Raw genomic sequence first — 16,187 nt, 5'->3', positions numbered from 1 at the left:
AGTCCCACTCGAACCACAAATAGGGTGTTCTAGGCAAAGCTCTAAACCAAAATCTCTCAAGATTATCATCAGGTAATAATTTCTGCCAGAAAACAAAACAAGGGTCAGACACTTCTGGTATAGAGTTTACTTTGAGTGGTTCTTACAGCTTTACAGACAGGCTTTCTGTCAGATCATTCAACATGCATGCAAACGCAGTAGGGAGTGATGGGGAATAACGAAACCCCCAGCCACGAGAGGACTAGCTCAGCATGCTCTGGATAAGATAAGCCTACCGTGAGACATGCAGAAGGGTGGTCAGCGCTAAGAGCTGCACAGCTCCCAGGTCCGGATGAGTCCAGCCAGCCGGTGTAATATTCACAGGCACACCTGTGGCCTCCCTAACCTGGTACTCGGTCTCCAAGCCCAAGCGCATCATCCCTGCTATCCTCAATCCAGAGGCTCTCCCTAGGAAAGGGAAGCAAACCCTGGGCCAGCCCCACCCCTAGGCATGTGCTATCACAGGGCTTCTCTGCTCATTTGACTCTGCTGCTCCTGCAAGCCTGGATGGCCTGCCAACCTGTGCATGGTGCCTTGTGGATTTTCACCACCTGTATGAAGAGTGCCCTGAATTCCAAAGCCAGGACACAGATGCCATCCGGTCCTCTCAAAGGCTGATACTGCGAAGCTCAGTTCAGACTCAAAAGGAATGGTGAACATAGGTTTATGTTTTCTTGTGGTTTTCTTTCTACTTTTATATAAAGTCATAACAGAGTAAGGCCCAATAGGTTCAGAACTGACCAAGGTTTACCCAAACTATCCCAAACATTGTACATATCACAGGGGTATATTAGTTACTTTCTGTTTCTTTGATGAAAACACTGACCAAACACCAAGCTGGGGAAAGAAAAGCTCATTTGGCTCACAGGTTAACTGTTGCTCATCAAAAGAGCTGAAGTGGAAACCTAGAGACAGGAGCCGAAACAGAACCACGAGGGAACGCTACTTGCTGGCTTGCTCCCCATGTCTTGACCAGCTTGCTTTATTATAACCCAGGACCATCTGCCCAGGGATGGCACCATCCACAGTGGGCTGGTCCCTTCCATATCATCCGTGATCAAGAAAATGCCCAGCTAGCATGCCAATGGGCCTGCCTAATGGAGGCAATTCCTCAGCTGAGATCCCCTCTTCCCAGGTGACTCCAGTTTGTGTCAAGTTGACAAACACTAAGCAGCATGGAAGATCTCTCCTTTGGTTTGGCAGAGAAGGAGGCGTATGAACTCTGAAGGGCCTCGGGAGTACTAGGTGTGCGCAGTGGGACGCTTCTCAGCACTGGAAAATTACCATGGCAACATGTGTCATCTTGTTAAATGTGTGCAGGCCTACAGAAAGATCTGACTCTGCCGTGCACAGGAAATCACAGCTCTGCCATTCAGTCTTCCAGCAGCCCACGCTGGCATCAACAACCCCCGAGCTAGTCATTATCTTCCGTCGCCTTCTCCTCTCCTCAGGCCCGCTGCCTCCCCCTAACCGCATGTCCCCTGCTTGGTTAGCATCTCACCTGGTGCCCAAGACAGATGCCCAAGGGTCCTGCATTCCCTCCCAAAGCTACCTGTGCCAACTCTCCTGAGATTCCTTCTTTACAGGGGCATCTCCCTCACCAGACTGTGGGCTCCTAAGGGAGCCCCCCATGTCACAGTCCCATTGCCTGGCAGAATCTCCAAGGCCTCATATTGGTTTCTGAGTACTGGGTGGCCAAATGCACCCAGAGCCAGGGCACATGGAGTGGTGAGCTGGGGGGGGGGGGGGGCTGTTTTTAAGTTAGTCTGTCGGCAAAATGAAATCTCTGTGAACGACACAGGCACACAAAGTCCCAGGACTTCTCCTCCAGGGACAGCTTATGTTGAGCTTGGGGAGCCTGCCTCTAACCTTCCCTGTAAGATTCTAGTCCCAGTTGACCCTGTCAGGCAGGAACTGTGGTCATTGGAAACACACAGTGACCAGCAGGAGATGCTGCCCTTCTGGATTCTGCAAGTAAGGCCTGGTGCCTTTTTTTTTTTTTTTAAGCCTACACAATGTGGTTCTTAGACCCCTGCTTCAGTAGAAACTGATTTTTCTATATAGTCTTGAAATACTGGATCACAGATCTCTTTAAATTTTAGTGATCATTTTGTCCGCTAGATAAAGGGAAAGACATATCAAGGAGGAAGTGGCTTGCCCATGGTCAAACCTGGATTGAAATATAGGTCTTTTAGCCCACAGAGAACAATCTTTACTCCTCCTCGGTCTCCTAGGGGCAGCAAATATTTTTCTATAATAAGACATGTAACTAGGCTTTGTGTCTCCAATGCAACTTTCCAACTCAGTTAGTTCACTTAGCGCAGAGGCAGTCCTGGAGAGTAATTAAATGAGTGTGTGGGTCTATATTCCAATAAAACTTTATCAACTAAAGCAAACAAATGGTCTTCGGTCCTCATGCCACGATTAGCTAGTCTGTGCTCTAGACCCTCAAATGGCCCATGAACCAAGAGGATGGGCATCCCTTGAATGCAATGCAGACTCTCTCAAGGCCCACACAGACATGCTGGAACAGAATCTGCATGCCCACGGCCTCTCCAGTGATGTATGATAAGAGTTGTGCGGGTTGACCTGGCTACTCTCCCCTGAGAATATCACGATGAAGTTTTGTATACCAGAAAAATGAACTGCGGGGAGGTTAACCAACTTGTCCCAGGTCAGTTGGTGGGTGTGGAACTAGAGTCCAGGCATTTTAAATGTGGGATGCTCTACACCGGGTAACCCACCCTAGCCCCAGCCCCATCTCTTTGAGCTGGCCCCGACCCAACCAAATTTGCTGGAAATCCAAGGGAAACAACTGGTCTTTCTTCCTTGGCTGACTTTGGAGCGGAGAGGACGCCAGCTGGGGCTCCTCCCACCCACCCCCATCTTCTGAGACCTGGGAGGGGCTGGGGAAGTGGAAAGGTGCCAGGGAGGTTGCTCACCATCTGCAGAGGAAAACCTGCTCTCACCGGTTCAAGCGGGAGCTGAACTCTGGCTTAATGTCTGCCTCTCAAAATAAAAGAGGGGCTAGGAAAACGTCACCTTCTACATGCAGAAGGAGCAGCTAATCCGGATTCTTTAGTCCAGGACTCAACACCTTGTTTTTGTCCTTGTTGCTCCATTGCTTTCACCACTTTGGTTCTCAAACCCGTCCCTCCCTGTGCCTTGCTTTGAAGCTGTCCAATACTGGGCAGTTCCTGAGCTCCACTCCCACAGCAAAGCACCATGCTGGCCGCCGGCCCATACACTGCTGTTCAGAGTTCTTGGCTAGTTTCTGTTTTGTGCAAGCACTGTGTATGTCCTAGTCTGTTAGGGCTGCTGTAATAGAATACCAGAGGCTGAATGGATTAAGCAGCAGAAATTTCTTTCTCATGCTTGCGGAGACTGAAGTTCAACATCAAGCTGCCAGGCAGTTTGGTCCCACATCCTGGCTTGCAGATGAACCCTTCCTGCTCTGTCATCAGTCACATGGAAAGTTTCTCTCTTTACAGCTCCTTTTCTAAACATTTACCCTCATGATGTCCCCAAAACCTGCAATCAAATTGAGAACATATGAATTGGAGGGGTGGGGGGCAGAAACAGGCATTTAATCCATAGTATTTGATCTTCTTGGTCTTTTTGGCCAGTCTCACCATGTAGCCCAGGCTGGCCCAGGATTCTCTAAATGCTAAGATTACTGTCATGAGCTCTCAGCCTCAGTGTTAACTCTTAGTCAACTCACAAATAATGTGTTGGCCTGTCATTTAGTGAATACCTATTTAGGAGATTAAAGACTTGTATATTTCACTATTTGATTTCTGTCTGAGGAAGCTGAAACCCCGTGGGGTTAAAAGACTACGGTGAAATCACACTGACAATGTATAGTCAAGCTGCATGAAGTCACACCTGGCTTCAAGTACTTAAGATGATCCAGATACTACAGAGGTTGCAATAGAAAGACAGCGTGGTCCCCCAATCCACAGTGCCGCCAGCATGGTATTTTGCTATAGGATGGATCAAGAGGTACCTAGCAACCATGTTAATACTAGCATAACAGGCAAGTACCATGGAGTAGCAGAGTCAGTGGGTACCACAAAAGTGTGGGACACAAGAAAGGGAGTTTCTCCTTCAGAACCTGAGCCTTAGCGACTTAGCACTATGCCATGCACCTAGCAGGTGATCTATAGATATCCGATGACCAAATGAATGAATGAATGAACAAGATAGAAGAGATGTATGCTGGTCCTAGACACTGACAAGGGTTTGAAGGGACAGAGATTGAGAGAAAGAGAACATGAGCTAATGCAGAGTATAGATTTGCAACTGTAAAGCCTTGATTCGTAAGACTGGTTGAAGGGCCCTACTGGGTAGAACCAAGAGTGGTGGCGGGTAGACCCAGGATCCTACCTCCTTTGTTTATAGCTGAGTCTCCCCACACACACCCCATAAACCACCACAGTTCCCTGCTTCCTCGGTGCCCAAGCTTTAAGGCCTGCCTTCTCTACACCCTAGCCTCTTCCCAAGCCTAGGCTACTGTTGGCAGAATGGCTACTGTAAGCAGAGACCTGAATTTCTCTGCACACTGCCAGCTCAGGCTTCTTCCCGTGTTCAGGTCAGTTCACCCAACACTTGTTATGCATCTAGTTATATTTAGCACCATATGCTAAAAATATTTTCCATTCGTCATCTCATTTTAATTCCCTATAGTACCCCTGCCTTGGTCCCTTTTCTTCAGCTGTGACAACCGTGCCACAGATCATAACTCAGGAAGCCGGGAAACCCAAGATGGAAGGATCATTTCTTCTTGTCCAATCTCACCTTAGCGGCTTGGTAATGTCAGAGCTCTGAGATTCCCCCACACACACCTCCTTTCTGCCTAAGAACTCCCCCCTCCCCTGCTTTTCCCACCCCTTACCTGGTCTCTTCCCTTCTAAAGCACCTACCCCTCTTCACAGAGGTTTAGAAACCCTCCTTCCTCCGTGCAGCACCTCATCAAAGCTCTGGCTTAGTCCAGAAAATACAGCCACAGAATGAAAGGAGCCATTTTCTCACTCTGTTGCTCACACAGGCAGGCCTGCAGAACCCAGAAGCAGCCATATGCACTCCTCCAACCCCGCTTATTTATGTATGTATGTATATATGTATGTATGTATTTATTTATTTTGAGTCGGGGTTTCCCTGTATATCTCTGGCTGTCCTAGAACTCAGCCTGTTGACCAGGCTGGCCTCGGACTCACAGAGATTCACCTGCCTCTGCCTCCCGAGTGCTGGGATTAAAGGCGTGCGCCACCATCACCTGGTTGTGCATCCCTATCGTGTGCTTTCTCTTGCCTCACCAACCCTTGGACCCAGTAGTCTATGTCCTGCTTGGTGGCGACAGGCCAAGACTGAGGCCTATCTACTCTTGACCCCTCAGCAAACGGGTCTTCATATAGGCAGCAGAGCTCAAACTTGCTTAAGGATCGGTGCATCACCCTCGTTGAGGGAAACCGAGGTCCCGGAGGGGACATGATTTGTCTAAGACAGTGCTACTAGACAGAGCCCGAAGGAAACAGCATTTTGTCTCCTGCCAGTCAGGCCAGCACCTTCCCTCCCCCACAGCTTGCCATTTCTTTCGTCTTAGAATCTAGTTTCTCTTTCCTACCCCTTTGCTGCCTCAGTCCAGGTCAAAACTGACTATGCCTCCTGGTTACCTTTGTGCCTTGATGAGGCTTGACACGCATGAGAGTAGAAGCCCAAGAACCAATGTGACAAGCACATGGCACAAAGGAAGGGATGCCCTGCAGGGATGAATGTCAAGCCCATGCCGTTATGCTCCTAGAACACCAGGAGCAAGAGAAGGCAATATAGATCTCTCTCTTTCTCTCTCTCTCTCTCTCTCTCTCTCTCTCTCTCTCTCTCTCCTTTCTCCTCTCACTCTTTTCTCTCTCGTGCCTCTCATGTATGCACAAGAATGGTTAGGATACCTGAGGGCCCATTTTAGGCTCTTTTTAGCATAAAGGAAACAGACACGGAAATGCATCTCCTGCTGAGATCTGAGCAAAACCTTTCCAAGGAAACAAAATCACAGTGACAGTGACTGCTTCCTGAGGACTTCCTTGTGCTATTCCAAGGACATGGGATTTTACAGAGTACTGGCTGCCCTGCCTGCAGGACGTCATGTATACCTGCCAGAGGGTACACACCAAGGTCCCAAGAAGAAGTGGATGACTGAGTCACGGGTTCGTGAGCTCTGTGGAGCTCGTGTCCTGCATCAGCCCCTGAGGCTGAGAACAAGAATGGCAACAGTGTCACTTGGAGAAGACCAGAACAGGTCTTCAGGGCTCGAGTACTTGGACGCTTGCTTTGAAATGCCTTTGCCAGGAGCTGGGCTGAATCTATACACACTCCAATTGGGTGTTAGCATTGAGCTACCAAGGACGCACAGACCATCTCCATGGAAACACAGAGGGAAGAGAGGAGCTCCAGGCAACACCTGTCTGAGCCTTGGTGGTTGAGTGTGTAGGAAGGCCTGCCAGCTTCCACTCACCTGTCTAGACAGTGGGACTGGCCTTGCTCCTCTGCCAAGCAGAACTAGGCCATGTCTTTTCTTTTCGCAGAGGGAAGAAGGTCCTAGACCTACAGCACACACTGGCTCCTTTGGAGCACAGTGACAAGGAGCATTGCTGTGTATAGAATACCCTCATATTCTCTCAACACATCAAGGCATGTTCTAGTGTTACCCCTCTTTCAGGTGGACTTGATCACCTCCTAAATTCCTAAGTTGAAAGCCCTAAACTGTGGTACCTAAGACTGTCCTTATATTTGATACAGGCTCTTTTTGGTAAAGTTAGTATATAAATTAATAAGTTTTATTTTCCTCCTCCCCATCACCTTGCCCCTCCTTTGCTGGTCATATGTACATCTGTGTCATATGTAATGATTGCATATATGTGTTCCTTCAATCTTACCTTCCTTAAGATCCCTTCCTCCCTTTCTCTTTTGATGACCTGTGTGTGATACACGCAAAAATTTTAGTCCCGAATCTGTGTGTACACGGAGCATGTATTACTTGTCTTCCTAAATCTGGCCTATTGACCAGTTTCGTCCATTTTCCCACAAATGGCATAATTTCATTTATATTTAAAACTAAATAAGATTGTGTTGTGTGTATGGACCACATTTTCTTTCTCCATTCATTTGTTGATAGACAATCTTGGCTGGTTTCATTTCCTAGCTGTAGTGACTAGAACCACTAAGACCATGGGTGTGCCTGTATCTCTGTGTCATGCTGGCTTAACATCCTTTAGGTATATATACAAGAGCTATAGTTGGGTCATATGGTAATTCTAGTTTATATTTTTTGAGAAACCTCAAAAATGAACAGGGTTTGCATTATAGAAACAGAACCTTCAAGGACGTGATTAAGTAAATATGAAGCTGTTAAGATGAGCCATGATCTTATTGTTGTCCTCATATAAATTTTGAAGCCACAGAGGCAACAGGGATGTGTGTGCACAAAATGGTGTCTGGGTGGTCAAGACAGCAGTGATCTGTAAGCCAAGGGAAGGTTTCCGGGAAAGCTAGCTGTATTTGTTTGGGTTTTTATTTCTGTGAAGAGACACCATAACCATCACACCTCTTACAAAGAAAACATTTAATTGGGGTGATTCGCTTACAGTTCTGGAGGTTCAGTCCATCATCATGATGACAGGGATCATGAAGGTGTGCAGGCAGACATGGTGCTGGAGCTAAGAGTTCTATACCTTGCAGGCAACAGGAAGTCAACCCACTCACACTGAGGGAAGCTGGAACAAAAGAAACCTCAAAGCCCGCCTCCAAAGTAACACACTTCCTCCAACCAGGCCACACCTACTAATATTGCCACTCCCTTTGGGAGCCATTTTCTCTCGAACTATCACACCAACCTTGCTGGGACCTTAATTTGGGATTTGGGTATGGTCCCTCTGGCTTCCAGAGCTACTGGAAGGTCTAAAGTTGTGTTCCCATGGATACCAGGGTTCTGCCAGCTTTTACCTATCTTTGTTGAGCTTTGGTCTCTCCCCCTGACAGTCGTTAGGATTAAATAAATAAAAGCAAAATGAGGTTGAGATAAAAAGTCAGAAGGAGATTAGAGTCTGGGTAGAGAGTAAAGGCATAAATGACAGGGTAGGTTGCCCTCTTTGTCCAAAGCACACCCTCCTTTCTGGCCTCTGCATGGAGGTAGGCGATGGTAGGGAACACAATTTGATATGTTATTTTAAGGTCTAATGTTGTGGCTTGAGGACAGCTCCAAGAAGCCATGCAGGCAAATGCTTAGGAGTTGTAGAGAGAAAGGAAAAGTAAAACAGTCAGATTTTACGCTGCTCTCAGTCAGGCACTTTCACACACTTCTGGGTGAACATTAGCATCCCTAATCTTCACCCCGAGAAAGTTCCAGATCAAAGCAGTCAGGGAAGTAGCTTGCTTCTATTCCTCACCTGAACTCCTGTGGGTACTTTTATTGCCTCGGGCTCAACTTCTCAGACTTGAATGTGTCTTGGAATCTTCCAGAGGGCTTGTTAGAACACAGTCTGTTAGAGTTGGCCTTCAGAATATCTGATTCCGCAGACCTGAGGTGGGGTCTAAGGAGGTGCGTTTCTAACAAATTCACACGTGATGAAAAGCCTGCTGGTTTAAGGCCACGCTCTGGGAACCACTGGCCAGTGGCAGCAGAAACTCAGCCCACTGGATATAAACTGCAGTGCACTTTGGAATACCTGAGGATTGTTTCAGAATAAACGTGGTGCCTAGTTAGCATCCCATGCAGTTTAATAGCTGATAGGGGCTGCGACTGGGCACCATTATGTTTGTTTGTTTTCCTTTCTTTTCTTTTTCAAGACAGGATTTCTCTGCATAACAGTTCAGGCTATCCTGAAACTCGCTTGGTAGACCAGGCTGGCCTAGCTCACTGAGATCTGCCTGCCGCTGCCTCTCAAGTACTGAGATTAAAGGGATGCACTGCTTCTGCCCGGCAGTACCATTGCTTTTAAAGGGTAAATTTGACATACAACAAAGTTTGGAAACCACTGGCATCGCCACATTCCCCTTTAATTTGTTCAGTCCAGCTGCTCATTACCGAGGCCACAGGTCATCTGCTCACAGCGCCTCATCTACCTTCCACTCCTTGTCTCAGAACACCTTTGCTCAGAACACCCAAGTCTCTTATTTGCCTCCTTTCCCACCGTTCCTTCATCTCTTTCCCCATTCAACCCAGACTGTGTGGTACAGTGGCTGCAGTTGTAGTCTGTGTGTGCATGGAACATCTTGAGGACCATCTTAATCAAACTAAAGGAAGAGCAACCCAGAGAACCTTCTAGAACTAATGCTTGGTCTTTGTTGCCATGAGTGAGAAGCTAATTTTTTTTAAAGATTTTTTTTATGTGTATCATCTTACCTAGTGAGAACATGCTACATAAGTAAGCTTATATATTGACATAATAATCATCACATAAACATACTTGCGGTTATTAAATATGTGTGTTGCAATTTTAAAACAAGGTCTCATACAGTATCCCAGGCTGGCCTGGAACTCACTTTGTAGTCCTTGTGTAGTCACAGTCCCCTTCCCTCCATCCCACCCCCAAGCTCCTGGGTGCTAAGATTATGAGCATGAGCTCCCACACTTGGTTTGTAATATTTTAATGGCAGCAAAAATTTTTGTCATGTGGATACCATGTTGTTTGTTTAACTGTCCCCATGCAGGAAGAAATGTGGCAGTGGGGTGACTTTTATAAATGAAGCTACAACGCATGTGCTTTCATGAACTACTTGGGTTCTATCCGTGATAGAAAGTAACAGGAGAAACAATGCCAAACCTTCAAACACATTCCAACAGGCATATTCTTTTCAAACCTTTTTCTCCTTGTCACCTCTCGGGTGTGAAGGCACACATACTGCATCTTCTTTGGCCAAGCCCTTGTTTGGTGTTTTGCTTTGTGCCGCTAAGGATTGTGGGCCTGGGGATGACATGGTGAGATGTGCATTTATAACCCTGAATGCTAGAGGTTGGAACTGATGTTCTTGCAGCACTAACCCTTGCTTCCACACTCTCCTCTCTCCATTTTCCCATGCCATGGCTTCCTTCTTTCCTAGAATGCAAATGTTAAGTGTTCAGTGTGCACACCTGTGTGCACAAAGCCTTGTCACCAAGGAATAGGAAGAGCAGGGCTAGAAGGCTCATAGGCTGCACAACCTTGTGCCTGGCCCAAAGATCTCCTTCTCTGGGTTTGGACAAGTTTCTGAATAATAAGAATAAATAATAAATAAAAAATAATAATAATAAATAATAAATCTCTCTAGGGAAAAATACTATAGACTGTAGTTCACCCAATTCTTTCTCTTCCTTAGACAAGATTCCTTCAGCAAGAGAATGCTCTATATTGCCAGTTCCTAACACAGTGCCTAGAACCTTGTTGCTGACTCCGTAGCAATTCTGTGACTGAGTGAATGAATCCTGCTTAACTAAGGTGCAGAGATGCTCTGTCTTAAACATTAGTGAGTGGAAGAGTATAAAGACAATATGATCATGACACAATCGCCAAACTCTGAATCATTGGTACCCAAGGTAAAGCAGACACCTGGTATACCAGATGTCCCGATCCTGGATTCTGTGTTCTAAACACAGAGCCTAAACATTCCCTGTTGTTTGTGCCTAGACATTGACTTACATTCTGTTCTCCTTCATTTTAGTACCAAACTTATTGTGTACATAAGCTTCTCTGTGGGAGAGGAAGGAAAGAGGGGTTAGGTGATGAAGAACTCTTTTTAAAGTGTAGCACAAAGAAAACTGAAACCATGGACTATTTATACTTATTATACAAAAGAAAGGTCTTGATGCTTAGTTACTTTAGGAAAGAAATGTAAAATAGATTTCTTTAAGACTTTCTCAGTAGGCATTCTAGGAAGTTGAAAGATATTAGGCAATAGCAGAGAGGGCACAGAGCAGCTAAGTCCTGCAGGCAGGTGTCAGGGTCATGGGTAGGGGTAGGGTGCCAGGCAAGAGTCACCTATTCGTATTCATTCATATACATATTCAAAAGTGAGAGGACAAAGGGATAACAAGCCCCTAGCCCCTTCCCCTGCATACCCTCTCCTCCAGCCCACATCTGTGCCAGCCCCTCCCCCACCTGCCCACTCCCGCTGGTGAGATCAGCCTTCATTACAGCTCTTCTGGAGCCAGGAAGCAAGGTAATGTGTGGGAAGCGATAGCTGCAAGGTAATGTGTGGGAAGTGATAACAACTTTAAAGCCATTCAACGGGAAAATTTGTTAAAAGACAGAGACATTGTAAAGCTGAAACACTTGAGAGTCTATTAAGTGCCCTGCTTCTTAGAACATTTTGTTACCAGGGTATGTTTCAAGGAGGGAAAACACTGAACCATTGAGCTCTGTCAGATACCAAAGCCTGTCACAAAGAGCAACATTTTCTAAGGTATCTGTTTCTGCCACTGTGCAGAAGAATGTCTAAAACATATGCCTTTATTTTCTTCTCTTCCCTTCTATCCCAGCACAACTCCTCTGCCCTCCTAGCCCCTATAAGTGCTCTATTACATTTCTCTCCTTCATCACCTGCATCCTCTTCTCTTGCTTCCTCCCTCCCTGCCTCCCCCACCTCCCATAGCCTGTGTTGTTTTCGCGGACACCATTAAACCAGCACAATAAGCTAAGACTCTGCAAGGATTATTCAACCCTCTCTGGTAAGGGAACTAATGAAGTGACTAGAGATTTAGACATTTATTGTTGATTAGCTCCAAACTCTTTCAGAGAGCCTGGAGCGTTCTCCTAAATAAACCTTCCCCTTTTATGGCTTCTTGTCCCAAGTCCAAATGAGAGGGAGAGCTTAAGGAGACAGTATCTTTTCCGTGATGTGAAGAAGGGGGAACGTAGGGAGGAGAGTGGGGTGTGGATGGATACAGAGGGGGAAGCGGCGTGCTCCTCACAGGTGGATTCAACTTGTGTGTCTCTTGACAGCTAACATCAATGATCAGACATTTAGACTTCAGTGTTAACTGTCAGTTCAGTGTTGTGGCCAGCGGCCTCCATTAGATAGACATCAAACAGTGGAGTCTTTTTAAGACAGCCATCTTCTAAACAAAAGAGTAAATATTTCTTCACTAATCTTAAACAGTGTGTCTTTGGAGGACAGAAGCCGTTTGATGAGCAAACAAAAGCCTTGGCACAGCTTTCTCGCCCGTGGCTATTAATGGAACAGTAGTAACTGGCCTCCATCTGAGAAAGCATACTCTTCCTCTGCTCTCTAAGGGGATAAACTGGTCTTTAAACTCTGCGTCTTAATTTTTGCTTCAGCTCTAACTGCACAAGCAGTTGCCTTTTAGAGTGAGTATTAGGCCCAGCATCCAACATCACCCCTGCCATCATTCTCACAGTGGAAAATGGAGGCAAAAATCCCAGCAAACTGGATCACTCCTCCCAGGCTGGGAATTGGAAGCCGTTACCACCATTGCAGGGCATTGGTACTGTGATATGGAGCCTGGAGTTCATGTTTTTCTACCTCCTTTTCCACTGTGAGCCACAATGGTCTGATGCAGGTGGAATATTCTTCTCCTTTGCTTGACTTAGGCATGGGCTATGCTGGAAAAGTCCCTTGAGCTTCCTGCGGATGTCCACAGAGGATGGCTCACCAGCAGCTAAGCATAGGCCAACTTTGAAGCTAATTAACCATCAGTCATTGTTAGCAGAGCCAACGTGTTTCTCTGACATTAAGAATAGTTAGAGACTCTTCGAACATTCCTTCTTTTTGTAGACCCAAACCAATTTGTCTCTACAAGCTAGGCTGGTGTAGTTCAGAAACAGCTGGTTTGTTGCTCTATATTTGAAGAGACTGCTTGATGTCAGCCTACTCACTGGATACATATTAATCTTCAAAATCAATGCTTTTAAAAAAAACTATAACTTGGCTTTAACTTTCTGCTCCCTCAAAAAAGGGACATCTATTTCTTTTTTGAGAAAAATGTCTGACTCGGTATATGAAAGCTCTCTTGAGTGGGAAATGACAGCTAGACCTGGGCTGGGCATCAAGGGACCAGAGCTTCTGGACAGACTATCCTGAGTGAGAGGGAAGAGTGTCCATGGTCTTTGCTGTTTACTCTGCAGACCTCAGCGACCAGCTCCTTGAAGTTGTGGGTCTAGAGGGAGCCATGGAAATGGGACAGATCTATACTGGCTTGAAGAGTGCGGGCAGGAGGCTGGCCCAGTGCTCCTCTGTCATCATTAGGTAAGTTCCCTTGTTACCCAGCATCGTCTGGGTCTCCCTACCCCCTTGAACATTCAGGAAAATAATAGAAAGACTGGGGAGCAACCTTCAGACTTCAGGCTATAGCAAATTGGCGAAAAAAGCTTAGCAGTATTTATAAAGAATACTTTGACTGTATTCTTTAATTGTTGGTATAATATATATATATATATATAATACATATATATTTCAACTATCTGCTCAGGCCATATGGTCATTTGTATGTATATCATTTCAGGGATGACCATTTGGTATTGGATAACCAATAGGTGTGCCCTTCCCTTCTCCTGCTGTTAGCATTCCTTGGTTGCCTGTAGTTCTTGGTGTAGTGTTGATGCCCCATGGGTTTCCCCCTACCTCTCCCCACCCCCACCCATGATAGCGTGTCTGTTGGTGCCACCCTTGTTCTAGTCTTGTTTGGGCAGCCATGTTGGTGACATTTCATCGGCGTAGTGTCTTTATCATATCCAAGAGACATGATCTCAACAGCAAACCCCCTGTCCCTCTGGCTCCTGCTTGGACCCCTGAATGTCAGGTGGAGGAGTTGTGTCAGGCCAGATTTAATGCCGTCATCAACTAGAGGAGCCACGATAGCCTATCCTCTTAAAATTACCTGGTGACATAAACAGGACACATATAAGGTCCAGAGCTCCAATTCTTTGGTCGTTTTCTCTTTAAAATTGTAAAACATTAGAATAATGCCAGGGCTCACGGCTGTTCTGTGTGCGGGATGTCTTCTTATGCTAACCGATTAACGTCAATGAACTTCTTGTATTGACCAAGAGGGTAGCAGGTTTTTTTGGGACATGGATGACATACATAGCCAGCCTGCCTGGATGCTCTGGCATCTGATAGGAGTTCGTCCAATTTCAGTTTTCCTTAGTTAGACTTCTTATCCAACCTGGCTGTTTCAGACTTCTTCATTCCTTTCCTTTTTCTCTCTTGCTACAGATCCTATCTGTTGGTTTGCCTTGGGGATCTCCTAGAAGGGCTGTGGGGTAAAGAATTTCCCAGAGGCACTTGCATTAAAGAGCCCTTTCTTCCAGAAGCACTTGGGCAAGTGTCAGCGAGAGCACAGTTGAGGAATCTGTTCTTGGCCCTTCCATCTTCCCTCAGCCGGAGCCCTTCTGTGGTCCCCGAGGGTCTGTTCCCCTACCCCTTTGTCATTTCCTATCTCTGTACCATCTGTGTCATCATGCCCCCTGTCTTTTGGAGTCATCGCTATGATAGGACGTTTGCTTCCCAGACCAACCTGGACAGCCCTTGCCCAGAGCCCTCATATCTATGGGCTTAGGTTTTCTGTAGAATATTACAGCCATGGCCTTGGTAGATTACAGAGAACACAGTGTCCTGACTGCCAAGAAGAAATCCAAGAAGTTAAGTATGACAAAGGCTTTTTCCAGCAGTAAACAGATCTATTTCCAGATGGAAACAGAGGAGTAGCTAAAAGCTCCATCCTGCTAGGCCCTTCTCCGATACTTCTCTATCCCCAAGTATTCAAAGACCTCCTTTCTGCTAATATGTTGTTTTCATTATTAGATGTATTGCTTTTATTATGAAATATACTCAGAGTCCCCAAGAGAATTACTGAATCAAAAGAGTGCTTTCCCCTCCCATTTTGTAATTTCAAAAATAGGGAAGCTACCAAGCTCAGGTAAGAGCTTCCGGTCCAATGGGTGGTGACTGTTCACATGGAGGACTACCTTCCTCCCAAGGCATTGGAGGACACATTAGAGTCTACAGAACCCATATGCCAAAGAGAAAAGCCTTTCCCAAGCAAGAGGGCAACACATTCTCTTCACCTCTCCTCCTACACCTTGGGTCACTATTCCTAGATGTTCCTGTCCCAGCACAGTCACGGTGTATATGAATCCAGAGTACCCTGCCTGCCTAGTGCGGTTGAATGCATACGGGGATAACCTCTGTAGCTTAGAGACGTTACCTCTTGGATAGGCTGCAACCACTCATTCTGACAGGCGTGCAGGCCTCTTCCTACTCCAGGGCAGAGCCTGGCATGATCCACTTTCCCCTCTGCCTGTTTCTGGACTGCTCAGCAGTGGGGCCACCATGTTTGCTGGCCAGTTTTCCAGGGGCTGTGGCTTTTGATACGCCCATGAGTTTCTCGAAGTGGAGTCTGAAGACAGACGCTAGAGAAATCCCTATAGTAACTGTTAGAACACAGATCTGTAGGCCTGTTCCAGACCTGCCAAGGCCAGTCCCTGAGATGCGCGGAAGATTATAATTTCAGAAAGTTCCCCTGGTCTCAATGAACCTTTCCTAAGTGAGCACGAGCGGGCTTCATGCTTCTCTCTCTGCGGGGGGAGCAATGATGATTCTCCAGCTCTGAGAGACTCACTGTTGTTTCTTTGGTTTGGGGGTTCCAGGACTAACAAGCTTCTGCCGATGCAAGTAGATGGAGAACCCTGGATGCAGCCGCGTTGCACAGTAAGTTTGCCAGTGTTGGAGGTGAGCATGAGAGGCATGCTTTTGTCTTACCCCTTGAAGACACTGACTTGGTATAAAATCACTGCATCTCAGTGTAAGCGGGACCCTGGAAGGCTGTCGGGAATAGCCCCTTTCCAACTTTGCTCTGAGACTTTGTCCGTGTTGCCTCAGCTTGAACCTACCCAAGTGGCGGGGTCAAAAGAAAGACTGTTCTGCTGAGGAGTGAGTCTGGATGTTAGAGAATGCTTCCTTATCTGGAAGCCACGCCTACGTGCCCCAGATCCTACCCAGTACATAGACATGCTTCCCTTGGTGCATCCGCAGTCCTGAGGACCTCCCTGGAAATGCCACAGAGAGGTTTGTTTGGTTATCTGCTTTAGTATGGCACAGAGCACTCAATGTGGTGCCAGACTTGTAATCACAGCTCTAGAATGCCATCAGCAAATGAATAA

The 16,187-nt window shown here is 46.5% G+C and overlaps 1 protein-coding gene across 6 annotated transcripts in view; it reads left to right on the top strand.

Annotated features, from left to right (window-relative positions):
- Positions 1–16,187, top strand: part of Dgkg (diacylglycerol kinase gamma) — a 211,045-nt gene that overhangs the window by 180,419 nt on the left and 14,439 nt on the right. For all 6 annotated transcript variants that reach the window (XM_041677986.1, XM_041677988.1, XM_041677985.1 and 3 more), the window contains 2 exons: positions 13,152–13,272; positions 15,675–15,735. In XM_041677986.1, the coding sequence (XP_041533920.1) occupies positions 13,152–13,272; positions 15,675–15,735 (182 nt within the window). The remainder of the gene's footprint in view (positions 1–13,151; positions 13,273–15,674; positions 15,736–16,187) is intronic.

This window comes from Microtus oregoni, unplaced genomic scaffold (genome assembly GCF_018167655.1).
Source record: "Microtus oregoni isolate MIOR12 unplaced genomic scaffold, Mior012 000029F_ref0000214, whole genome shotgun sequence".
NCBI lineage: Eukaryota > Metazoa > Chordata > Mammalia > Rodentia > Cricetidae > Microtus > Microtus oregoni.
This window is presented reverse-complemented; position numbering and strand designations above follow the sequence as displayed.